Source organism: Sipha flava, unplaced genomic scaffold, assembly GCF_003268045.1.
Source record: "Sipha flava isolate LNK unplaced genomic scaffold, YSA_version1 176_pilon_pilon, whole genome shotgun sequence".
NCBI lineage: Eukaryota > Metazoa > Arthropoda > Insecta > Hemiptera > Aphididae > Sipha > Sipha flava.
Window position 1 is genome coordinate 1,208,026 of NW_020272062.1, and position 22,560 is coordinate 1,230,585.

At 31.5% G+C, this 22,560-nt stretch overlaps 3 protein-coding genes and 1 long non-coding RNA gene across 5 annotated transcripts; 2 read left to right on the plus strand and 2 right to left on the minus strand.

The window, feature by feature from the left end:
- The first annotated feature begins 655 nt into the window (after positions 1 to 655).
- Positions 656 to 2,592, plus strand: LOC112680362 (BLOC-1-related complex subunit 5). Its single transcript, XM_025550440.1, has 4 exons — positions 656 to 1,112; positions 1,185 to 1,351; positions 2,004 to 2,192; positions 2,289 to 2,592. Exons 1-4 carry the CDS (start codon positions 893 to 895, stop codon positions 2,502 to 2,504), a joined length of 792 nt encoding a protein of 263 aa, XP_025406225.1. The 5' UTR covers positions 656 to 892; the 3' UTR covers positions 2,505 to 2,592.
- LOC112680361 (chymotrypsin-like elastase family member 3B) lies at positions 2,511 to 9,181 on the minus strand. The gene is made up of 6 exons (XM_025550439.1): positions 9,066 to 9,181; positions 5,219 to 5,352; positions 3,403 to 3,509; positions 3,190 to 3,335; positions 2,843 to 3,123; positions 2,511 to 2,784 (listed from the first exon to the last, which is right to left on the minus strand). Exons 1-6 carry the CDS (start codon positions 9,133 to 9,135, stop codon positions 2,602 to 2,604), a joined length of 921 nt encoding a protein of 306 aa, XP_025406224.1. The 5' UTR covers positions 9,136 to 9,181; the 3' UTR covers positions 2,511 to 2,601.
- A 2,175-nt stretch (positions 9,182 to 11,356) lies between these two features.
- On the minus strand, positions 11,357 to 15,865 carry LOC112680385. Its single transcript, XR_003148304.1, has 3 exons — positions 15,585 to 15,865; positions 11,698 to 11,790; positions 11,357 to 11,638 (listed from the first exon to the last, which is right to left on the minus strand). It is a non-coding gene; the product is annotated as an uncharacterized LOC112680385 (long non-coding RNA).
- Positions 15,866 to 16,122: 257 nt separating this feature from the next.
- Positions 16,123 to 22,179, plus strand: LOC112680371 (sodium-coupled monocarboxylate transporter 2-like). Of its 2 annotated transcripts, none has more exons than XM_025550454.1 (11): positions 16,123 to 16,781; positions 18,004 to 18,163; positions 18,228 to 18,345; positions 20,008 to 20,075; positions 20,144 to 20,298; positions 20,537 to 20,693; positions 20,771 to 20,880; positions 20,944 to 21,127; positions 21,201 to 21,287; positions 21,402 to 21,565; positions 21,866 to 22,179. In XM_025550454.1, exons 1-11 carry the CDS (start codon positions 16,606 to 16,608, stop codon positions 22,137 to 22,139), a joined length of 1,653 nt encoding a protein of 550 aa, XP_025406239.1. In that variant the 5' UTR covers positions 16,123 to 16,605; the 3' UTR covers positions 22,140 to 22,179. The 2 variants fall into 2 exon arrangements, with proteins under 2 accessions (XP_025406239.1, XP_025406238.1); XM_025550453.1 differs by having other exon boundaries at positions 16,606 to 16,781; positions 20,444 to 20,693.
- Positions 22,180 to 22,560: the final 381 nt, after the last annotated feature.

The following is a 22,560-nucleotide window of genomic DNA, read 5'->3' on the forward strand; positions in this document are numbered from 1 at the left end:
AAAATGGAAGATACTAGATATTTCAACAGTCTGGAACATATCCTAAACAATTCAAATATAGTGAATAATATTTCTCTTCAAGGTGAAACTAATGATTTAAATTTATTTATTACACGTTTATCAGGATTAGGTTTTGGCAAAATCGGTGAAATATGAAGGTAATTTATTAAAATAAGTATGAATGTTTAGATAGTTATTTATTGAATTTTCAAAAATTAATAATTTTAAAATTAACAAGTGATAATTCTCTAAATAGTACTATAGAAATCATAATTGATCAACTCTTACCAGAATCATTAAGAAAATATCATTTAAAAAATGTAAAATTTACAGGAGAGTATAAAAAAAAATTCTGATGCTATACCTAAATTTTTACATGGAAGACCTGAACCATTTGTCAAGCATATTTATAATACACTTTCCACTGCTCAAACTGTATATTCTGAAAACTAAATAAAAAAGTTAGAATTGGAACATACATTTCATGTAAAGAGTGAAGATGTTATATCTTAATATAACATAGTTACAAATAAAATATAATTTATTATAAATTTATAATTGATGATAAAATTATATTTATGATAACAATTTTATTTATGATAACAAAAAAATGATAACGACGGTGTTGGTCTTATCGATTGCGTATATACCCCTTTTCTATGAGTGTTATCGCAGAGACAAAATAAATTCATATCATTGAGAATACCAAATAATAAATAATTATAGTAATATTATTTTCGTCAACTATTATCTCCATATAATTCCATACTAAAATACAAGAATAATAAGACGTGGACGAATGCTGTGGTAGAGCTCCAGAAGCAGACCATGCCCCACCTGTGACACTCTTCTTCGTTCGCGGTAGGAAGACCATTAGTTATATTTGTGTGAAATGGGATCTGAACAGAGCTCGCAATCCAACGCCTCCGAGTCGGGCTCGAAAAACTCGAAGCTAAAACGAGGTAAATCGGTGCCCGAGAGCTCATGGCCATGTAACTCTCAGGATAGCCAGCATAGTAGGGCAGCAAGCGCGAATACATCACCAGGCCATAGTGTGTGCAGCGATGTCGATTTGCCATACATTTCTTACACTGTCAACAGGCCAATTGGAGGTATATATTATTTTTAATGCTTTACTTGACCGAAGTACTAATACTTGATTTTTATGATTGATTCATAATTAGATTCGCCTAAGAAACCCAGCATCATAAGTAGAGGACGATCAGTACAGGTGGAATCTCAGCGGTCCGCAAAAAAGACTTCTAAGACCACGCCTAAACACAACATTGTTGTTGTCAGGGCACCTGTGCAAGAAAATCCTAATATGGACGAAGACTTGTTTAGATTGAAGGTAAATTATGTGGTCTGTTTAAGTATGAAATAAGTCATGTATCATTTTTAAATGTATATATTATATAATGTTTTATTATACATTTGATCATATGGTATAATTTAATTCTATTGCATACTACCACACTTCTAGTCATCAAAATAATGATGTACTCATAGAAAGTACTTTTCAATTAAATCATCTTTATAATTTAAAGATAATAAAGTATGTTTTGCTGTTAAATCCATTGTTACTTTTAGCTTATGATCTATATTAATTTTTAAAAATAAATAAAAATGTATTTTACAAACAGACTTATAACAACATTTTAACTTATGATATTCAATTTATACATAAATATACAATTTGAAAATTTGATTACATAATAATAATGTGATAGAAAATTTGTAATATCTAGTTCAAAATTTTTAACATTTAGTCATTAACAAAAATATAATCAAAAACATCTTAAATAAAGTATCTTATAATCTTTATAATTTATGTTTTTTAATCTTTCATATTAGTTTTATCTAATAACAAATAATTGCTAATATAATTTACTAATTATTTTTATCTTTACTTAGTTTAAAATTATAAGCAAACCTTATTTTATAAAGTACTTAGTGAAAAATAATTTATACTATTATTGATGCTATTATTTAAACAATTTCAGCAAGTACCATCATTTTTACCTATAATGAGAGGTACTGTGTCTTTGCCAGCAGCTAGAGATCGAGAAGCATTAGAGCGAATTGATTCTAATGCATTATATAGACTATGTCAACTGTATCAAGCATATATGAGTCGTTGTGCCACAGCAGTGACTTCAGATCAAATTTTAATAAATAAACAAATTGTAGAGGTAAGATTTTACTAAAACAACAGAATGAATAGTTGAATTATTATTAATTATAAATATTATTATTAGAACACAATAACTTAATTTGGTTTTTTGCAGCTTGATGAAGAAACTACAAGAATATTAAATGTATATGTGACTTCATATAAACATTTTGCCAAAGTCAATGAGCAATTCAAGTGCATTAATGACATGAATAAACAATTGAATGCATGTCATTTATTGTTGAATAAAACATTAGACTATGTTCAGTTATTGAATAACAAACTACCCCCAGGTGAACGATTGGAACCATTTGTGTGGACCACGGGTTAAATCACAACTGACATAACCTTTACCTAGTCTGATCATTACATATTTTATATTATTTTGTTATTTAGTTATAACTGCTATTGATGTTGAATTCTACTGTTCATTGTTTTCTTTCTTCTGCATACTTTTTTGTTTGCTTAAGTATCCATGACAAATGAAATGATAGCTTTGTATATACATCTGGATAACCTGGTTTGGCACATCCTGAGCCAAATGATGTCAGACCAGCCAAAAACCATCTACCATTTGGACCTGAGCACTGCAAAGGCCCTCCAGAATCTCCCTGCAAAATATTTATTGATCATACTACTTGAATAAATAATATTACTTGTTCAACATACCACACATGGGCCTCCAATTTTGCCATCCATTCTGCCAGCACATAAATGACCATCAGTTATAGGCACCACTGGCCCATATTTATCCCTACAAACAGATGTGTTATGCACTGGAACTTTTATTTGCCGCAGCTTACCCGACAACGGTCCATTTGGTTTGACTTTACCCCAGCCGGTCGTGACACATACCTTAGGAATTGGAATGTCATTGGCCGATGGTGGTAAACATAAGCATCGTATATTTGTATTGGTGATATTTGTCGGCCTAGACAATTTCATTAATGCTACGAAATCCAAATATTTAGTACCAGTAAAAGTAAAAAAGCAGTTTTCAAAATGTCAGTATTAACCTATGTCGTTTTGGTAGTTGTGAAATTTGTCATGAATAACTATCTCGTCGATGGGTATACGCTCTTCAGTGTGCTCTTCTATATCTCTATTCCAGTCCCCCAGTACAGCTGTCCAAAGAGCTGCCAACGGTAGGCTAAACTTTTCACTGAATACCAAAGTTATATTTTATAATCAGTCACATATTTCAAATCTATTGAAAAACTATCTCTTACTTTCGAATGCAGTGAGCCGCTGTCAAAACCCAAGTAGGTTGGATTAGTACTCCTGCACACCAGTGACCAACAAAACCAAATGCTGGGTGAAGTAACTGTAATGATACCTGGAGGAAAATAATAAATTTATTAAAACCATTATCTATTTGGGGAACAAGCTAAATAAAATGACGTATTGTTAGATACCAACTTTAAATTGCATTAATTGTTAATCATATACCTTAGCATTAAAATTTTATATTATGGTTTTTAAATCTTGTGATTAAACAAAATATTGAAAAAAAATAACTATTATTACTATTTCCAAATATTAATTTATAATTTATTTATTTTTATAATTTATAATTATTACTAATCTTTCATATTATTAAATTTAATGTAGTATCATTGAAATTTAATAACTATTTATAATTTACCAATATTCTATTTGGCATACCTTTTTTATAATTAAATTTTACAATTTGTTGTTTTTTTAAGTTATAACATTTCTGTAACCATGACAAATTGTGTTCATGTTTTAATATAAAAACTAACATATTTTTTATTGGTTTTTATATAGTTGATAATATTTTGAATCCTTCTTTACTGATATAGAAATAAAAAAAAAATTTGAGATTAAGAATGTTCAAATAAAAATTAAGTATACCTAATCTATTTGATTTATTTTAAGGATATAAGTTAAAATTATTTTTCAGAACTTTTCATTATTAACAGTTCTTTTTCTAAATCAGGTTAAAAATCCAGAAATTATTTGATTAACAAAATCAGTTTTATGATCAGTAATATTTTAAACATGAGGAAGACTACTTTTATGAATACTGCTAAGTGGCGGCCTGTGGGGTTCATTAAAGGTAGAACACCATAATTTTCCTCCTTTTTCACTATCTAAACTTTGAATTTACCAACAATTTATGTTGATTTTTTTAATATAATAAAATTGTTTATATATAAAATCCTTTTAGTATACATTTATGATATATGTTGTACAAAAAATAATAAAAAATCTAAAAATAAGAAAATTATGGTTTTAAAATAAATCATGAATATAATTATACAGTTAATCAGTAATATTTTTGAATTCTAAATCGATTTGTCTGTCTTTTTTCTTCATGAATACTTTGATGAATTTATTAAATTTAATTAAAAAATATTTAATAAATTAGGTATCTATTAAAAAATTGTAACGTATAAAAAAGAGCACCGTCAAATTAAATTAATCGTCTTAATTAAATAAAAGAATGAACAAATAATGATAATTAATTATCATGTTCCTTTAATCTACGATAAGCAATTTGCTTGTTGTTGTTTTGCAATGTTCTTTGCCACGGAAGACGGTCTACGATAACAATACGAATACGATAAGACCCACAAAATCTCATAAAACGTTATAAAAATAGAATTCGGGCAACCCGTATTAATTATTACCAAAAAGTGGGGAAAATCTATCTGTTGATCGGGGCACAACGAATTTGTGCTCGTCGCCTAATGACCATATAATATAGTATCGTTATGTACGTAGGAGCATCCGTATTTGATACAATTTTTTTTTTCGATAATATTTTCAAATAATATACTAATTACCAACTATATTATGATGGTTAAAAGAAATACCAATAGCTATCCAATTTTAAATTCATCTTCTTTTTTTCAATTTTATAGGTGGGGCACGTGCCCGTGTGCCCCATAGCACGAGTCGCCACTGATACTGTTCTTGATGGACAAACTCGTATAAAAATGAATAGAAATTAAATTTTTATTCAAAAACAATTATTCCTTTGGTAGTTTTTCTTGTTCAATATTCAACAGGTGTACTCACTTGCCACGGCCAAGCTCCTTTCTGGGTCTCCTTGCCGTTGACCAACCTAGACTTGAAACCCCCAACGCTGGCTCCTCCTCCGTTGACTGTTCTAGGCTGACGATAGCTCATCGCACCGTTGTTCAAGCCACATTCTTGAAACAACAAATTAACATACAAAAAAAATATTTTAAACATACTTTGGTTAGAGCTGTTACAAATTAATAATACAATGGTTAGACATTCTAATAAGCCAAGGCCAAATGTTCAACCTTTTTAATGATCAAATTGTATTTCAAGAATAGTGGTTGCTTTTATAGAGATTATCAGTAAAACTATAAGAAGAATTATTTTTTTGGTTGTCACTCTTTCAGGTTTACTCAGAATAGCTTTTTCTTATTAAGGTAATTAATAATTATTAATGTTGTATTATTAATTTTTAGGTACTAGCCAATATGTGTTTTTTAGCAAAATAGTATTTATTAAATATGTATTATTTTTATTTAGGTTTACAAATTTAATTAAAATCAGTGTTTGCAAATAATGTTGTTTGTAAAACGCACGTTCATAAATTTATTATAAAGTAAAATATACTTATTACATTTTGTAAAGGTTTTATTTATACAGAATGCAAGTTAGTGATTCATAAATATAAAACAAAAATATATAAATGGAAGGCCAAGTTAACACGTTCAATTTTTCATAGAATCTGAACTTGAACGTGTTCAATTTTTCATAGAATTTGAACGCGAACGTGTTCAATTTTTAAACTATAATACTAATATAATTTTTTTATTAAATGCTTTAAAAATCATCTAAATTCTATATAACTCATAACCTCATTCAGTCTACAACTTGAAAACTTATTCTCATAAAGGTAAAATAATCTTCTTTAAACAACATTTTTAGGTATTCCAAATTAAATAGAGAGGGTGCTTATCATCCCCTGGTTAGGGTTAGGGTTAGGTTAGGTTAGGTCTAAAATCCGTCAATGGCATAACTATCTAACTAGAAGTAGTTTCTTTAACAAAATATTGACTTATGCCTTTTTCATGTACCTACTACAGAACCCAGTATATTATATTAATGGATCTATGTAGCAACACGACGATCTCACTTTTTTTCGTATTAAAGACACATTGAATACTCAATATCTCATCCAAGATTTAGTTCTGAACACAATCGATTTATCATTAATTTCAAATAGGTAATTTTGAAGTAGGCAGTTTTTTTTTTTTTAGATTTAATACAGTATTATATAGAAATATAAATCTGTTTTCTAAAAGTATCCATGAACATCGCCAACCAATGCGATAATTTTTGACTAACGGGGCATTTGATTCTCAATCATTGTAACCTATAATAACCTATAATATGGGTATGTATTACATTTTTATTGAACTGTGTTGTGAAGACAACATGGTCATTTCGTTCAGGGGATTGGAAAAAAAGAAAAAATTCTCACCAGAAACGCCATCGAAAAGAGAAAACCCTGTGATCGATCAGTACCGCGTAAGTCAGGCGCTATAATATACTCACGACGTGCGCCCACCACAGTCAACCTGTTATTATGTGGGTAGGTTTGATTTTCGCGTTTACGTAAGTATACGGATCGACTGTAGTACGTATACACGTGAACCATAAAAAAAAAAGAAAAAAAAGAACAATCGACGGTGGCGTGTGCAAACCCGATTGGTGAAAGTATAAAATAACAAAAAAACGCAAACACGCGATTTTGGATTTCTGCAGTCCGGGGGCCTAAATATTTATACGAGCATTGTGTTGCGTACAAATCCGAGCGCGCGTAATGACAACCGTCCCGGAAAACACACGCACGCAAGCGTATAAATACTTACAATACGTACACGGTACGTGCGCACACGAGACCTGTAACTAGTTCACACGATCCGTTTTGTGCAAGTCGTCGTCAAGTTACACACGAACTTCGTGATCATCGCGCGTTCAGTCCTTATAATGATGTGCACGCGGTCATTATCGTCGTCGTTATATTTTTCCTGCAGCTACCGCGAGCTCATATGCGAACGAGCGAAATTTTTTTTTCGAAATTTCGAACTCCCATCGAGCAGTTTAAACACACTGTACAGTTTCTGACGTCCAAGACGGAAACCTCGCAAAAATATTGTTTTCCCAATCGTATCGCGAGTATGATATATCTGCGTAATCTTTTGTTACAAAACCTAAAATCGAGGTTTCATCTTAAGGATATGTTATCGGCTCAGGATAATTTCATTGCACTTGTATCAGCGAAGAGGTTTGTGACGAAAAACCGACAGTGCACAATGAATACTTTGGATTCATGTCGCTTCTGGAGAAAAGAAATATCGGTCGTGAAAAGAAAACAAAAAGAACTTAAGATCCCTACGGATTTTATCCTATCAATATTTGACGTGTATACCGTATCGACGGATTGACGCGTATATACTCGCATCGTGTTATTTAATTGTACGTGGTGTGCTTACAAAATGATGAATTTGTTTTATACGACTGCCGAACAATGTAACAGAAACATATGCATCCGGTACATGATCTGAAACCGGGTCCTTAGTTACGTCTCTCGAACGAAATCGAATACGCGTAAAAATAACAGCATAAAAAGATACCGTATGTGCCTATTAATTGTTTTTCTGTCACTCATACAGTGTATTGTCCATAGAATAAGGAACTGACGGTCTTCAAGGGTATCATTTTGGCGTATAGTCGTGTATTTGTATCAGTATGAATATACTATTACTTATAGTACAATACCGTACCACGTAATAAAGCAGCTGTTAAAGTTTACGTGTGTCAACGATCTCCTCCTCTATCTGTTCCAAGAATCACAACATCAATGTTTATTTTAATAAAAACCATAAAAAACTATTGCAGCAGTAGTTAACCCATGTACACGATAAGTTTATTCATGAATTCGTCTCGAGCTGTAACCGAATATCTCGTGAAGATGACACTACAATACTGTAAATAGAAACAAAATTGTTTCCATGACGGAAGTAGAAAGATCTGTTTCCAAAATTTAATATAATCCTTTCGTCGAAAAGCTTATGTTCATTTGTTCGCTATGCCAGATTAGATAAGATGCCTAAGATCATGTTCAAGAACGATTATAGGTGATATTTTCTATAAAAATTGCATTGAACATAATTGTATCTCTTGATGAAGGAATTATTAATAAATTCATACTTGTATTTGTATCATAAGTCATAAAATTAATAAAATAAAATTAATTTAAAAAATTAAAAAATATGTAAATTAAAAAATTGTCCACAAAAAAAAAAACGCGTGTTAAAAGATAGAAATAATCAATTCAGCTTATGAGAATAATCAAGTTTGTCCTAGTACCCATAAATTTAAAACATGAACTAAATAATCGACCAGGACAAATCTCTCGATTTTTAACATTACTAGGGATGGATTTTGCACGATTTTAATAAGTTTTGTGTAATAAAATATTGAAACCAAAAATTACAAATATACTTGAATTAATAAAAGAAATATAAACACCGGATGAAAGTAAATTGTACAGTTATTGTTTTCAAGTTTTTTTTCAGTTTGTCCTTTAAATGGAAAATCTATTGAGTCGATGGAAAATGGCCTTTCTGAAAATTCATAAGTGAAAATTTTTCAGAAAGGCCATTTTACAATCATTTTTTCTAACCATATGATTTCCGATTCCACAAGTTTTTACTATACGCATAATGTATACTCTTGGTTGAGATTCACTGCGGTGAAAAGTTAGTGCTTAAAGTAGTAAGTTAGCTGCTAATGTTTAAAGGAGAAATCATGATTGAGAAATGTATATGCACATTACTCACATTGCTGAGGATTTTAAACAATTACGATTATCACTTACCTTCTGTCGTGGATGAATAGACTGCGACCGAGGCTACGGCCAGCGAAAGACACAGTACCGCGTGCAACATGATCCACGTGCGCGCACACACTGCGGCAGCGGAGGCCTCTACCTACCACCTGCTGTACAGATCGCGACTATAGTAGACAGAAATGAGAAAAAAACAGAATTGAACGCATGGAGGAGATCGCGAGAAGAAGAACCCGAAGAAGGATAGAAAGAAAGAAAGAAAAAACGCTCTCTCTTTCGGTTAAAAATCATCTCCTTTCGCCTTCATCCAGCACATCGCTCCGCCGCTCACCGCACGTCCATTTTACGGAATATTTCTGCAAACTCGTATTTACAGCACTAAAATATTTATAAAGGCTCAAGCGCAGTAAACTATTTGGACCATTTTCCTCTGAATGGAACAACTGTTTAGTTATGACGAACAGAGGACGGTCGACTTTTAAATTGATTTATTAAAATTCTGAATTCATTAAACACTTCTCCTCGCGTAATTTATGTACGATCGAACAATCGTTTACTTAATAATAAAAAAATAAAAAATAAAAATTCATCGAAAAATAGTCATGTAATGTATTGTTAATCTAATTATTTTGTGTTGACAGTTAATTTTTCTCAGTCAACCATTTAACCATTTTAACTGTAAAGTAGGATGTGCCCTTTACGATTTTACCCCATCATATTCTCAGTTTGTGTCTTAAATATATTTAATGTCTACAAAATGCTGCAATACAGTACTGGAGTTTATGACAATCAAATAACAGCGGATAATGCAATATTATTGTAATAATACTGTACGATTCATATTTAATGCGATTTTAGTCCATATTTCTAAAAACGAAATCCGAAATTAAATCCTCAATAATAACGCGAACGGTCAAACGAAGATAACGTATCGCCTTTTGAATATAAAAATAAATCTCCGTACGAGTAGTCAGGCCTTGCAGAGTCTGTGACAATGAATAAAACTCTATCGAATAATCACTGGAGGTCGCATCCGTGTCTGTTAATGGAACGTCGCGGTTAAAATGTTCCGAGATTAAAAATAGCTCCGGAACCGTCAAAAACCGTAATTAATAATAATAACCAGGACTCGGGATTAATAGCACTTAAAATCATTAAAATAAGCGCTTAATAATATCATTATAAGCACAAAAATAAACGTTTAAAAATTTAAAATTAAGCAAAAATATTTATTAAAAAAAAAAAAGAACTATAAAATTCTAACTAAAAAATCATACAAAATAAAAATAAATTTTCACTTTCAGGATTTTAATGGATTTTTTAAGGGATCGTTTTGAAAAATAAAATGTAAACTGTTCTCTCTGTTCTTGATCATTCTGACGTTTGACACTCAGTTCTATTTTCAGCGTTGGAATATCTTTGTTAACCCTAAAACGATACCTTGAACGTCGACGACCTACGTAACAATAGATAAGATAAGAATTATTTTTAATTTTAATTCTATCAAAAACAATTTTGCAGGATAAAACTATAAAAACCTAAAAAAACTGGTCAAATAAGAAAAAATAATCAGAAAACTGGAAATAAGGATTTTTTTTTTGAAAAATTGCTGAAAAAAGCAAAAAAAGGCACTTTTAAATTTCATAATTGTACGAGTTATAACTTGTCATACACTTTTATAGCACTCTGCTATATTTTAAATCAATCCATAAAAATAAGCAAATGCTTTAACTCCCGAGACCTGACAATAACAATAGAAATAATTGTAATCACTATCAATGTTGGGAATAGATAATGCAAAATTTATCTAGATAAAGATAAAAGATAATTTCATTTTTATCTAGATAAAAAAAAAATATATATTTTCAAAAAATGTTATTTTTTGGTCAATATTTCAAATTCTTATAATATCTATGAAAACTCAATTATAATCATTATTATCAATAGGTACCTAGGTGTTTAATGTTTATTATAGTAATGCAGGTAGTGTACCATTAAGCAGTATTAATATATAATGTACAATATTTAATGATAGTCACTAAAATGTTACACAAAAAAAAAAAAAAAAAATGAAATTTGCTCTGTACATATCAAGATGAATACAGAATACATAAAAAAATATTTTAAAATAGGTACTTATCTATATTTCATTTACAGAATGTCTCAAAACGATTTGATGTTAGACGCAAATTCTAAATAAGCATAAAGCACCATTAAATTATAACATACGTTTAAAATAATTTAAGATAATAAGTTTTTTTAAAACATTTCGGGGGGGGGGGCTGTAGCCCACTAGACACCCCCCACCCTATATACGCCACTAAACGGTACAACTACCATAAGAAACTTTAAAAACATCATAAACATACAAGCAATTATATATCGCTTGTTATACCGTTGTGTTGTTTCTGTACAACATTCCGTATATATTGTGTAGGAGTGTGACAGTTCGACTTCCACGACAATTTTATACGCTCTTTCTATGTGCGCAGTCATACACATACATAACGCTGTTTAATAATATTATAGCAGCCGTATGGATCGTCTGATCAATGGATCTCGTTAAAAATCATAATAGTACCTGCATTGATGAACGTTGATAACTAAGTAAATAAAATGAACAGTAAAACACAATGTTGTACACGTCTATGCAGAAAATTACCACGCCCAATCGGTTCCTGGCATCACAGCGAGCACACACGCGCATCACACGCCGTGCGGTATTCTTCTAAGATTCCGATTTATCGGTAAAATTCTACATAGAAAGTAAAAAAAAAAAAATTAAAAAAACTATTCATGTTACAGGTACCACCACGTTATTAATATTTTTGGAAAGTAATTATTATAAACCGTACGAGCGTTTAAAATCGAAAAAACAATACCGACCGGACAACATACGCGCGACGTGTGTACCGGAAAAACGATTACTCGCGCGATGTCGTTATACAGCATAATATTGTCCCGCAGACGTTCTGCTTCTTGTCGGACACAATTCTCACTGCGTCGTACATAATATATGTAATACACGCAAGTAGTACCTACACCGGTGCGTTATGTTCCGAAACGAGTTATCATGGGGATTTCATTGGGAGTCTCTTCGTTCGTTCACAAGTTAGGTTTATCTATAGGTATATATATATATATATATATATATATATATATATGTACTTCAAATTACAATTAAATTAGTCCGCAGACTTGTCACTCTTCGATCTCGGGCCCTTAAAACATCCCTTCGCCGCCGATCCATCCTATCGTCCGGTATAACAATCTCACAGTTTTCACATTGTCAAATTGATATTTTGGGTATAGTTACATAGCCAATATGCACAGCACTTAACCGTAATCAACCGTAATTATAATATTTAAATTTTATGGACGTCCGAAAACATGAGGTAAAGTAAATATAAATATACAACGTGAATATCATACAAATCCCGATGGTAAAAATAGATTTATAATCAAACAAAGTAACACGAAAATACACAGTAAATAATTGATTGACGGTGTGATAAGTTTGGACTATACCTTAATCTGCCTTCCGCGGTAGAGGGTTGCTTAAACGAATTACCAAACTTATTTCCAAACCTTATTATCAAATCTTATTACTCGTTAATCAGTGTATACGGGACACGGTAAAATAGAAAAATTATCGAGACTAAAAAATGATAGTTGTATAGTTGAACAGTGTATTGTACTAGTGATGGGAAAAATCTGGATTCGCTGAAGTTTGAAAATCCGAATTTTTGAAGTTCGAAATTCGAAATTCGGATTCAACTGTAAACCCGGATATCGGATTTGAAAACATTGAATTATTATTTTTTCAAGAACTATTTATAGTAAATACAAAATAATTAAACATCCTCAAAATTAAATGATATTTTTATCTAAACTAATTAAGAATCACACGTACAGTTTTTTTTTATAGTATTAAATATATAAGTCGGATATCATAAAATAAAATTAAGTTATTATTAGTTGTATCTCCAAAAATAATGGTACGTAAGACTTGAAGTGTTTACTAATTATTAAGATATCTTATTTAGATCACCATAATTTTATCCGAGAATTAAAATAACGACTAAAAAGTGATGTTATGAAAGCTATATGATTATAATACAGAATTTGCAATAATAATCCAAAATCTCAGATTTTTAATTCAAAAATCCGGATTTCGGAATTTGAAATTCAATAATCCGAGTTTTGGATTTTATTCCCATCACTAGTACCTATATATTATTATAGTGTATACCTTATATTTATATATATATATAATTCGTGTACCACTCACTGACTCACTAATTTGCATACATCCAAAACAATCATACAGATTCATTTGAAATTTTAGAGGCATGTACTTATGTATAAGTGTACTAAAACAGGATTTTTTTTTTTTAAAATCACATTTATAATAGTCGATTGTTGTTTTGTCAACAATTAATATTCGAACTTAAGTAACATTTTTAATTTCAAATTCGTTTCGATTTTTTTGATTTTTCAATAACCAATATGTATCAAAAACTCTGTATTACATTTTCGGTAATTTTTATTAAACCAAAATGGTTTTATCATTATATTTTTTAAACAAAAAAATTCAAGAAAACATTAACATTTTAATTTTCAATAAATAGTTTAAAAAAACTATTGACAATTATATTATCTAGACTATATTCTAGAACATACGGTGATGTAAGTATTCAGTGAAAATGTGAAGTCTACATTTTTCGTCAGTTATTCGCAATTATCGAGAAAAATGTAGAAAGATTCAAAAAATTGTCCACCGAAAGTATCAACCAGAAGCTATTTCCTATCTTTCACTTTTTATTTGGTAGTTATCAGAGCACTCCTTCTGGTCTAAATCGTGTACACAGACATAAAACACACACATCCATCATGGTAAAACCAATACATTCTTCGTTTCACTCAGAATCTACAATAACTATCGTTAGAATATTCGACTACTTTGAGCTTTTAAGCTTGGGGACTCTTTCAACTCAACAACTTTTTTTTTCCATCGAAATAGTATTTGCTCTGATCTAAATAGTAAAATATCTCCGGGCACGTCCGGGTAATTCAGCTAGTATTATAATATACGTGGGTCGGATATCGCGCTGCTAAGCCTTTTCCTAACCGCGATGCGAGAAGTGTGTCGTACACCACAATGTATTATATTATATTATACCTAGTATTATAATTACATTCGCCGTACAATTATCGCGTAGGCTCTGTGTGTTCGTAGACACTCACCGACCGCGCCAAACGACCTAATCGAACAACAGCGTGAAATAATATAATGCGTATAAACGTGCATTAGTACATTTCGTGTGTATTGTTGTAACGATATTAATGTCTATATCGGCGGTCCCCGCTAGGATTTTAGAAAGGGCCGAATAATAACATCGAAAATTACTCGCGGATCGCATACATTTTTAATGGTAATAATTAAAGAAAATAAAAAATTATAAATAATACATATTATTATTAACTAATTCTATAACTTAATAATTTATAATTCTAATGTTATAGACAATTCATATTTTATAAAAGTACCGCGCAATGGGTACCACTGGTCTACATTGTTCGTGCAGTGCTGACTTCTCGTGACGTACGAGAGACGCGATTTTCAAAGACCCGTCGACGTATACGTATCTTGATTTTGCACTATAGTTATAGTAGTTTCAAATTTTATTTTTTACTAGAAATTAAAAATTTAACATTTACCTCTACCGTTTTAAATATAAATCAAAATAATAATTTTAATAATTTCGTAAATATATTATTTGGATAATATAATAATAAAAAATGTAATTAATATTAAAAATTAGTAAATGGTTAATACTCGTAAATTAATATATAAATTAACAAACAATAATAATTTTATATTTATAGAAATAAATAAATAGATAAATTTGTAGCATGGGTTATTAAAATATTTGTATAGTAAAATAAAGTAAAACGGTTATAACTATAATAATATTCTAGGCTAAGAATTAATTTATTTCTATGTATTATTTGTTTATTCATGCATATATTAATATTTTTTTATTTTATTTTGGTGTTTGAAATTCTAATAGAAAATCAACGGATTAAACAGTATTAAGACTATGGATACCAAAAATTCGGATGGTGTATGAATTAGTATTTTTTTTTTTTTAACGGTAGACTAAATATGATTTATAATTTCAAGTACCAAATGAAAAGAAAAAAAATTAACCGATAAGTAAATATAGTTTAAAAAATAAAAAAATAATTCTACAAAAGTCATTGGATCTGCCAAATTATGCTGTAAAACCTAGTAGGTACATATCTGTTGTTCAAGTGGGTACGTTATCTATATATGTCAACAAAATAACCGGTGAAAATATCAAACAACACACACAGACACACACACACACACACACACACACACACACACACACACACACATGCGTGCGCGCGTATTATTATGATAATACTCCTGTCCATGCAAGTAGTCATTTTGATCCGCACACAACAATAATATTATTATAATGCAATACGCGCTGCAGTGTGGATAATACAATAACGTACCGTGTGAGAGAAGAAAGTCAGCGGCGGTGAATTTCGCGCGCCGGATTTTCATAGTCGACGATCGCGTGCGCGTGGCACGCAGAAAATAAGAAAGGCATGTGTAGTCGTCGCAGTAGCGTATTATCGCAATAATATTGTTATTTTGTATCGACAGCCGTCGAAACGCTGTCGCAGACCTTGCGTAAATAACGTTTAACAAAATATAGCATAGATTAATCAATATGATCACAGGCACTAACGGGGTCCGAATTGAAAGGAGGCGCACCGGTGTGTCACGAACACGTGATCGTTACAAGTAAACAATTCCATTGAAAAATCTAAACAATTAATCAATTAATTAATTATCATAGCGATATTGTGTCATAATCGAAAAAATGGATAAATAAACCACTTATGTACTGTTAATGAGTATAAACGTACAAATATTTTATGATAATCTATTGCTATTTATTCTTATAGGCCTAAAAATTATAAGAAAAAGAGGGCGAGATTCGCAGTTCCGGTGAGTGGCATTTTCGTCCTGGAAAATGTGACCAGTGTTTTCTATGTACGCAAATTAAGTTGTACACGAACACACGAAATCGTACGAAACGTACAGGTCGACGGTCACGTTTTCCGTAAAACCGTAACGCGCGACGCGAAGGTTTTCGTCAAGTACTTATGTACGTAACGCAAGTACGTCGTCAACGATATTCGATCACTTGTTGATCAACCGTAATCCCGTCGTTCAAGTGCGGACCCACTCACGCAAACGGAGCTACACGGTCGGGACACGCGACGCTTACTTGTGGCCGGGCGACACCGGAGCACACGTTACTGCGGAACAAGTGGATCGAACGGACCATCTGTGGTGTGCGTCCCTTAGGCGGTGGCCGGGATAACGACCGGATTGACCGGAACGCTTTTCCGTAACGCGAGCACGACGAAACCCGTTGCAGTCCCTGCCGAGTGAAAGTACCTTGAGGAGTCCATTGCATCGCGCTCTCGCGAAACCCAAGCACGTTGTCCTGAACCAAACGACATGGAACAGCTGAACTGGACCGTGGAATGCGTAGCGTTCGTGATCATGATCGGCCTGTCCGTGGTCGTCGGCCTGTACTACGGGTGCGTGCAGGGCAAACAGAACACCGTCAGCGAGTACCTGCTGGGCGGCAGGCACATGGCCGTCCTACCGATCACCATGTCGCTGATCACCAGGTATTGCGGACGTTGTTTTAACCGGAGTACTGTAAATTCCGCCCGAAATGAATAGGTAAAAACAAGGTCTATGGTAAATTCCGCCCGAGAAAATATGCAGGTACAAAAATGGATTTGGAAATTCCGCCCGGAAAAATAAATATTTTTAAACTAAGCGTCCCGTGTCTGTTCGACGCGACCATACAGTTCGCGACGCGGCGTGTTACGGTATTTGGAAATCACAAAATGTTTCAATGAACATGGAACAATCGAATCTCAAACGACAATCGTCAATCACGTCATATCTTATCAGCTTTGCCACATATTGTGAATTTAATAACTGAAAATATCAGATAGAAATATTATAAATTGTGTTCAGTACACTTCCTAGAGTTTTCTACGCTTGTACGCTATAATGACTTAATTTATCGAATCAGAAAGCGGAAATATACTTTTAGTATTGGACGATTTTAAATTTTCCAAAGCATATGTAGGATGTGTTAGCCTATCAATTTTTTTCGAGTGGAATTTACATGTGCCTTATTTTACCTGTAGTTCATTTTGGGCGGAATTTACATGCGCCCGTTCTAACCGACGGCGGTGCCGCGTTCCTCCGCTATCGGAAACCCCGGTATGCCATCGGATTCGTTGGAAATCTGCGTTCTCGCATCGATCCAATAATGCAATACGACCGCATTACGATTAGGTACAATGCGACACTATGAGTGGTTTACACCGAAACGAAAATCTATTTTATTTTAGTTTCATTAAAAAACACAAAATAAAATAATATTTCGGTTTAAAATGTGAGATTGGATAATGTTTAATAATATTCTAAATATTATTAATAATAAATATTATTATTTTTAATCTTTTTTTTTGTTTATAATATTCGCAGTATGGAAAACGCTCGCATATTTTAAATAACAAATAATGCTTATACACTGTATATATATTATCTAATCATAATAATTAATAATAGTTAACCGATAACTTATTAGGTATCTTAAATCTATTTAAAAATAAAACTATTATTCCTTAAAGTCTTTTATTTTCTTTATGGTAGTGTAATAATTATACCAAAAATGTATCTCGTTGAGCCTTAAACCTAACCTAATCTCTCATTGAGCCCCAAGCACATTTGTTTTAACAATGTACTAATATGTTTTACTCTCGGAAGTGTTTATTATTTTTTTTTTCAGAAAGATTTCACCGTTTAATTTTAATTTTATACTGATTATAGTCAACTTTCTGGTATCTCGTTACTAGGAATTCCGTCTGAAGTATACTCCTATGGAACACAATATTTAATTTTTACTATAGATTATGTAATATGTAGTTACATAATAATATACATATATTTGCCTGTATTTTATGAACTTCAATCAGTATCAGTTTTTGAGGTAATTTGAACAATGATTATTAATGTGCTATTACGGTTAGTTGATTATTTAAATTTAATTTTAGTACCTGGAACTTCGATTTGATTCAAAAATCCGTGGATTTTTGTCAATTATTTATGCCATTTCCGTCATACTTCATGTACCAGTAGTAATTTACGTACCAGCAATGGCATTCAGTTATGGTAAGTATACAACATTTCGACCAGAAAAAATTTGAACGAAAACTATCTTATTTTTCTTTTTTTTAATAATCTTCTTAGATCGATCACTTTCGTTCTCATCTTGCGTTCCTTACTACATTTGTCACTCTCATACTACCCGTTCTCTTTAGTTATTTTCTAGTCTCCTCTTGGTGTTTATTTTATGTCCGTATCAATATATTTAATATAATCTCTTTCGGTATCCATACGATATTATACCACTATCAAATTTTCTGTTTGCTTTTTTTTACTTTCTGTATGCGCGAATACCCGAATGAAGCTATATGATTTACCGGAGATAGACTTGCAAATGAATACACCAGATATGTATGACTGTTTTATTATGTATATAAAAAAAATATGATTTATATGATATAATGGATTATATAAAAATGAATGATATATTAACAGATTCTTTTACTATTGAAGATATGATAAAAATTGTATATAGATGGATAAAAATAATTATGTATAAGCTGAAGTATATCATATAATCAAAAGTAACCAATTAAAATGAGCCGATCTGTAACTACTTAAGTGGTAAATAGCCTCCAGTTGTTAATTGTGGCATCCAACTTGACGGCAATGGCGGATAACGGCTCCTACCGCGACGAAAACTTCGAACACCGTATGTAACGAGCGATGGTAGAGCACTCTCTGGTCGAAAGGCACGCAGTCAAAAAGGATCGTCACGTACATTCACAGATGACAACGAATGATGTCACACAAAACAACCAAATACACTTATTGCGATCAAAATATGTCCGATAGGCGCAAGACAAATAAAAAAAAAAAAAAACACGGTGCATACGAATAATGCCATGGGCGACGAAAACACAATATTAACGAATACGTTCGCTAAGACCGATGGAAAGGTAACGATGCGTACGGTGAAAAATCGTGTAGTGCGTTTTCAAAAGGTGACGAGTAAACACAACTTATAGAACAATCGGAAAAAACAAACTGCAACCACTAGAAAAAAAGAGACGAATGTGACAGACGTGACACCGTGAATCAGTAGCGTACATTCAATCTTGCTCTGGGGGGAGGGGATTAACAAAAAAAAAATCGTTATCTTTTTTTTTTCGTTGAACAGATAAATAAGATAAATAACTGCTATAAATAGATATTATTTTATACAACTTTTTTACCAATTTACAATTTACTTTTCCATTACAGTAAATAATTGCTATTGGAATATAAAAACAGCATAATTAACAAAACTTTTCAAACACCTATCAATATAATTATTTAATTATCATAATATTTGTATAATTGTATATTTTAAGTTCAAAGCGTAATAATGAAACTATGAATATATTACACGTCATCAATAATAAAACAATTTTCTTTTTTTTTTTGGCCCTGGGGGGGGGGGGGGTTGAACCCGGACTTCCCGTATGGATGCCACTGCCGTGAATACTGAGAGATCAGTAGGATATAACGTATGCAGTATGCGGAAATTACGCAGGGGTGTCATGTTAGACTTATTTAATCCTTCAACTTATATTTTATCTACTGTTATTATATTTGGCCGCTTAATTAACTGCGCGGATAAAAAAAATTTATTTCTAGCTCAATGCATTACACCGAAGAATCGATAATTAAAATTGAAAATAATAATTTAAAAATGATTAAATACAGTTACAGGCTTGAATCTATACTATTTTACCCTGATAATATGTGGCATATGCATATTTTATACAACAATTGTAAGTAATGTATTCGGAAAATATATTAAAAAGAAACATAGTGGGATTTCATGCTGTGAAATGTTTAGGGTGGACTGAAAGCAGTTGTATGGACGGACGCGATTCAGAGTTTTTTTACTGCGGTTTCAATAATAATTGTAATAGTTTTGGGACTGATTCGAATCGGAGGGTTCAACAATATGATTACAGCTAATCAAGAAAGCGACCGAATAGAATTTTTCAGGTATACGAAGCATGATAATTTATTGTGAAATATTAAATATTCAACGTTGTAAAATAATTTATAAAACTACAGTATCATCGGTTTTAATTGGAAGCGATATACGGTTGTTTTATATTTACACAGTATTAAATAATATTAAATTCAGGATGGATCTGGATCCATTTTTGAGAAATACGTTTTGGACTTCCGGCATTGGCATGTCGTTTACTTTAATTTCACATATGGCTATTCATGCTAGTTCTGTTCAACGGTTTGTGGCGTTGCCTACGTTCAATGAAGCTCGAAAATCGTTGATATTTTTTGCATTTGGTATGGGCGTGATAAAATTATTTTCCGGCATGACAGGACTATTAATATATGCTACGTACAAGGACTGCGATCCCACTCTAGCTAATGTGAGCGTGCTATTCTTTCGTTAAGTGTTTTTTAATATTGTATGTATGTGATTGTTGGATCGAATTTGTCGTTTCAGTACATTGACAATGACAAACACATTGTACCCTTTTACATCGTAGATGTCGCGTCGAAAATCCCGGGAACAACAGGATTGTTTATTGCTGGTGTGGTCAGCGCCGCACTTAGGTACAATTAGTCCATTCTATAAACGCAATAATGAAAATTTCCGATCTGATGATTTATGTCTAGCTCGATGTCGGCACAACTCAACACTTTATCCGGCACGATTTACGAAGATTTGATAGTGAAAACGATGAACGTAAAACCTTCCGATTTGACGGCGAGTATAATAATAAAGTTCACTGTCGTTGTAATAGGAGTTATATGCACATTCTTAGTATACATGATTGAAAAAATGAACGGAATCATTCAGGTAAGTTTTTGTACTAAAATCGTGAATCTTAATCATAATTTTGCTTAATTGTTTGAAAATACAACTCTACTAGGTATCAATAAGTTTGAATAGCGTGACAATCGGAGCAGTGATATCTGTATTCACGTTGGGAATAACCTTTCCAAGGGCCAATTCTAGAGTAAATATAATTTAATATTTTGATTTAACGTTCGCGTAAATTAATGTTAATATTGTTTCCAATACATCTTATATAAGTAGAAGATTTAAACAGATTGGTTCCTTATTTTTGCAGGGAGTAATGTATGGTATGCTTAGTAGCATAGTGATCATGGTTTGGATTGTATCTGGTGCTCAGATTGCTATGTATAATGGTGAGCTAAAATTTGTCAAGAAAAACGTTTCAATAGCAGGATGTCCGGATAATGTACATTTTAGAAACCATAGTGAATTTTCAGGGTATGTGTATAAATCAAATATTTTGATTTATCGTTGTTAATGTATAATTAAATTAGATACTATTACAAAATGTAAACCGTTTAGAATCAATAAGTCAATTATATTTATAGAAAGTCTGTATTCGTTTGATAGTTTTTTATTATAAACACTTTCAGCGCATACAAGATATTATAAAGTAGTACACAGCACTCAAATGTGTATAGTAAGATTAACAATGTAGGATTCTTGTAAAACACAGAATGTTTATTAACAGTTTTTTTAAATATATAATTCGTATTTGTATGTTCAATATTATTTTAGGTTATACCGAATGAACGCAGATGTATATGTGAATCCAAACGTTAACAAAATATTCACCCTTTCATACATGCATTACAACACCATAGGCACTATTATTGCTTTAGTAGTGGGAATTGTCGTTAGTTTGATGTTTCCAACAGAGCAAAATATAGATCCGAAACTGTTGGCGCCCTGCATTCGAAAATGTATGTACCTTAAGAACTCGACAAAGACTAAATGCGAGGCCAATAAAACCGAAGAATATCAACTAGTGTCTCAGAATACTAAACTATAGAAGTTACTCCATGAGAATATATCTTGAAAGTATCTTTAAATTTTTAAACTTTTACTGTACTTTGGAAAATTCGAATTTAAATAAATTAGAACCGTATAGTTTGTAAAAAAATCTTTATTTTTTACAGCTTACTGTTTTAATATGTAGTAGAAATATTTGTCTAAAAATTAAAGTTTAAAATCAATTTAAAAATATTATATAAACACTCCAAACTCTATATACAAGGGTCCTAAACATAGTTATAGTTTTAGTATGCATTAAGTTAAGATTTAATGACAAATAGTACTAGTATTCGTGTTATTAATCTATAATCTGTCTTAACCGTTATTGAAATAATTACCAGTTCAATATTTTATTTATATTATTAATAAATAATAATTTTTTTTAGAATATATTTTCTTAAATATTTGATGTTTATTTT

Coding starts and splice junctions, on each gene's coding strand:
- LOC112680362 (XM_025550440.1), top strand. CDS start 893: ATGGGATCTGAACAGAGCTCGCAATCCAACGCCTCCGAGTCGGGCTCG. Junction 1,113..1,184: donor TGTCAACAGGCCAATTGGAG/GTATATATTATT, acceptor ATTCATAATTAG/ATTCGCCTAAGAAACCCAGC. Junction 2,193..2,288: donor TAAATAAACAAATTGTAGAG/GTAAGATTTTAC, acceptor GGTTTTTTGCAG/CTTGATGAAGAAACTACAAG.
- LOC112680361 (XM_025550439.1), bottom strand. CDS start 9,135: ATGTTGCACGCGGTACTGTGTCTTTCGCTGGCCGTAGCCTCGGTCGCA. Junction 5,353..9,065: donor CTATTCATCCACGACAGAAG/GTAAGTGATAAT, acceptor TGTTGTTTCAAG/AATGTGGCTTGAACAACGGT. Junction 2,785..2,842: donor AAATTGGAGGCCCATGTGTG/GTATGTTGAACA, acceptor AATATTTTGCAG/GGAGATTCTGGAGGGCCTTT.
- LOC112680371 (XM_025550453.1), top strand. CDS start 16,606: ATGGAACAGCTGAACTGGACCGTGGAATGCGTAGCGTTCGTGATCATG. Junction 21,128..21,200: donor AAATGAACGGAATCATTCAG/GTAAGTTTTTGT, acceptor CAACTCTACTAG/GTATCAATAAGTTTGAATAG. Junction 21,288..21,401: donor TTCCAAGGGCCAATTCTAGA/GTAAATATAATT, acceptor TTATTTTTGCAG/GGAGTAATGTATGGTATGCT.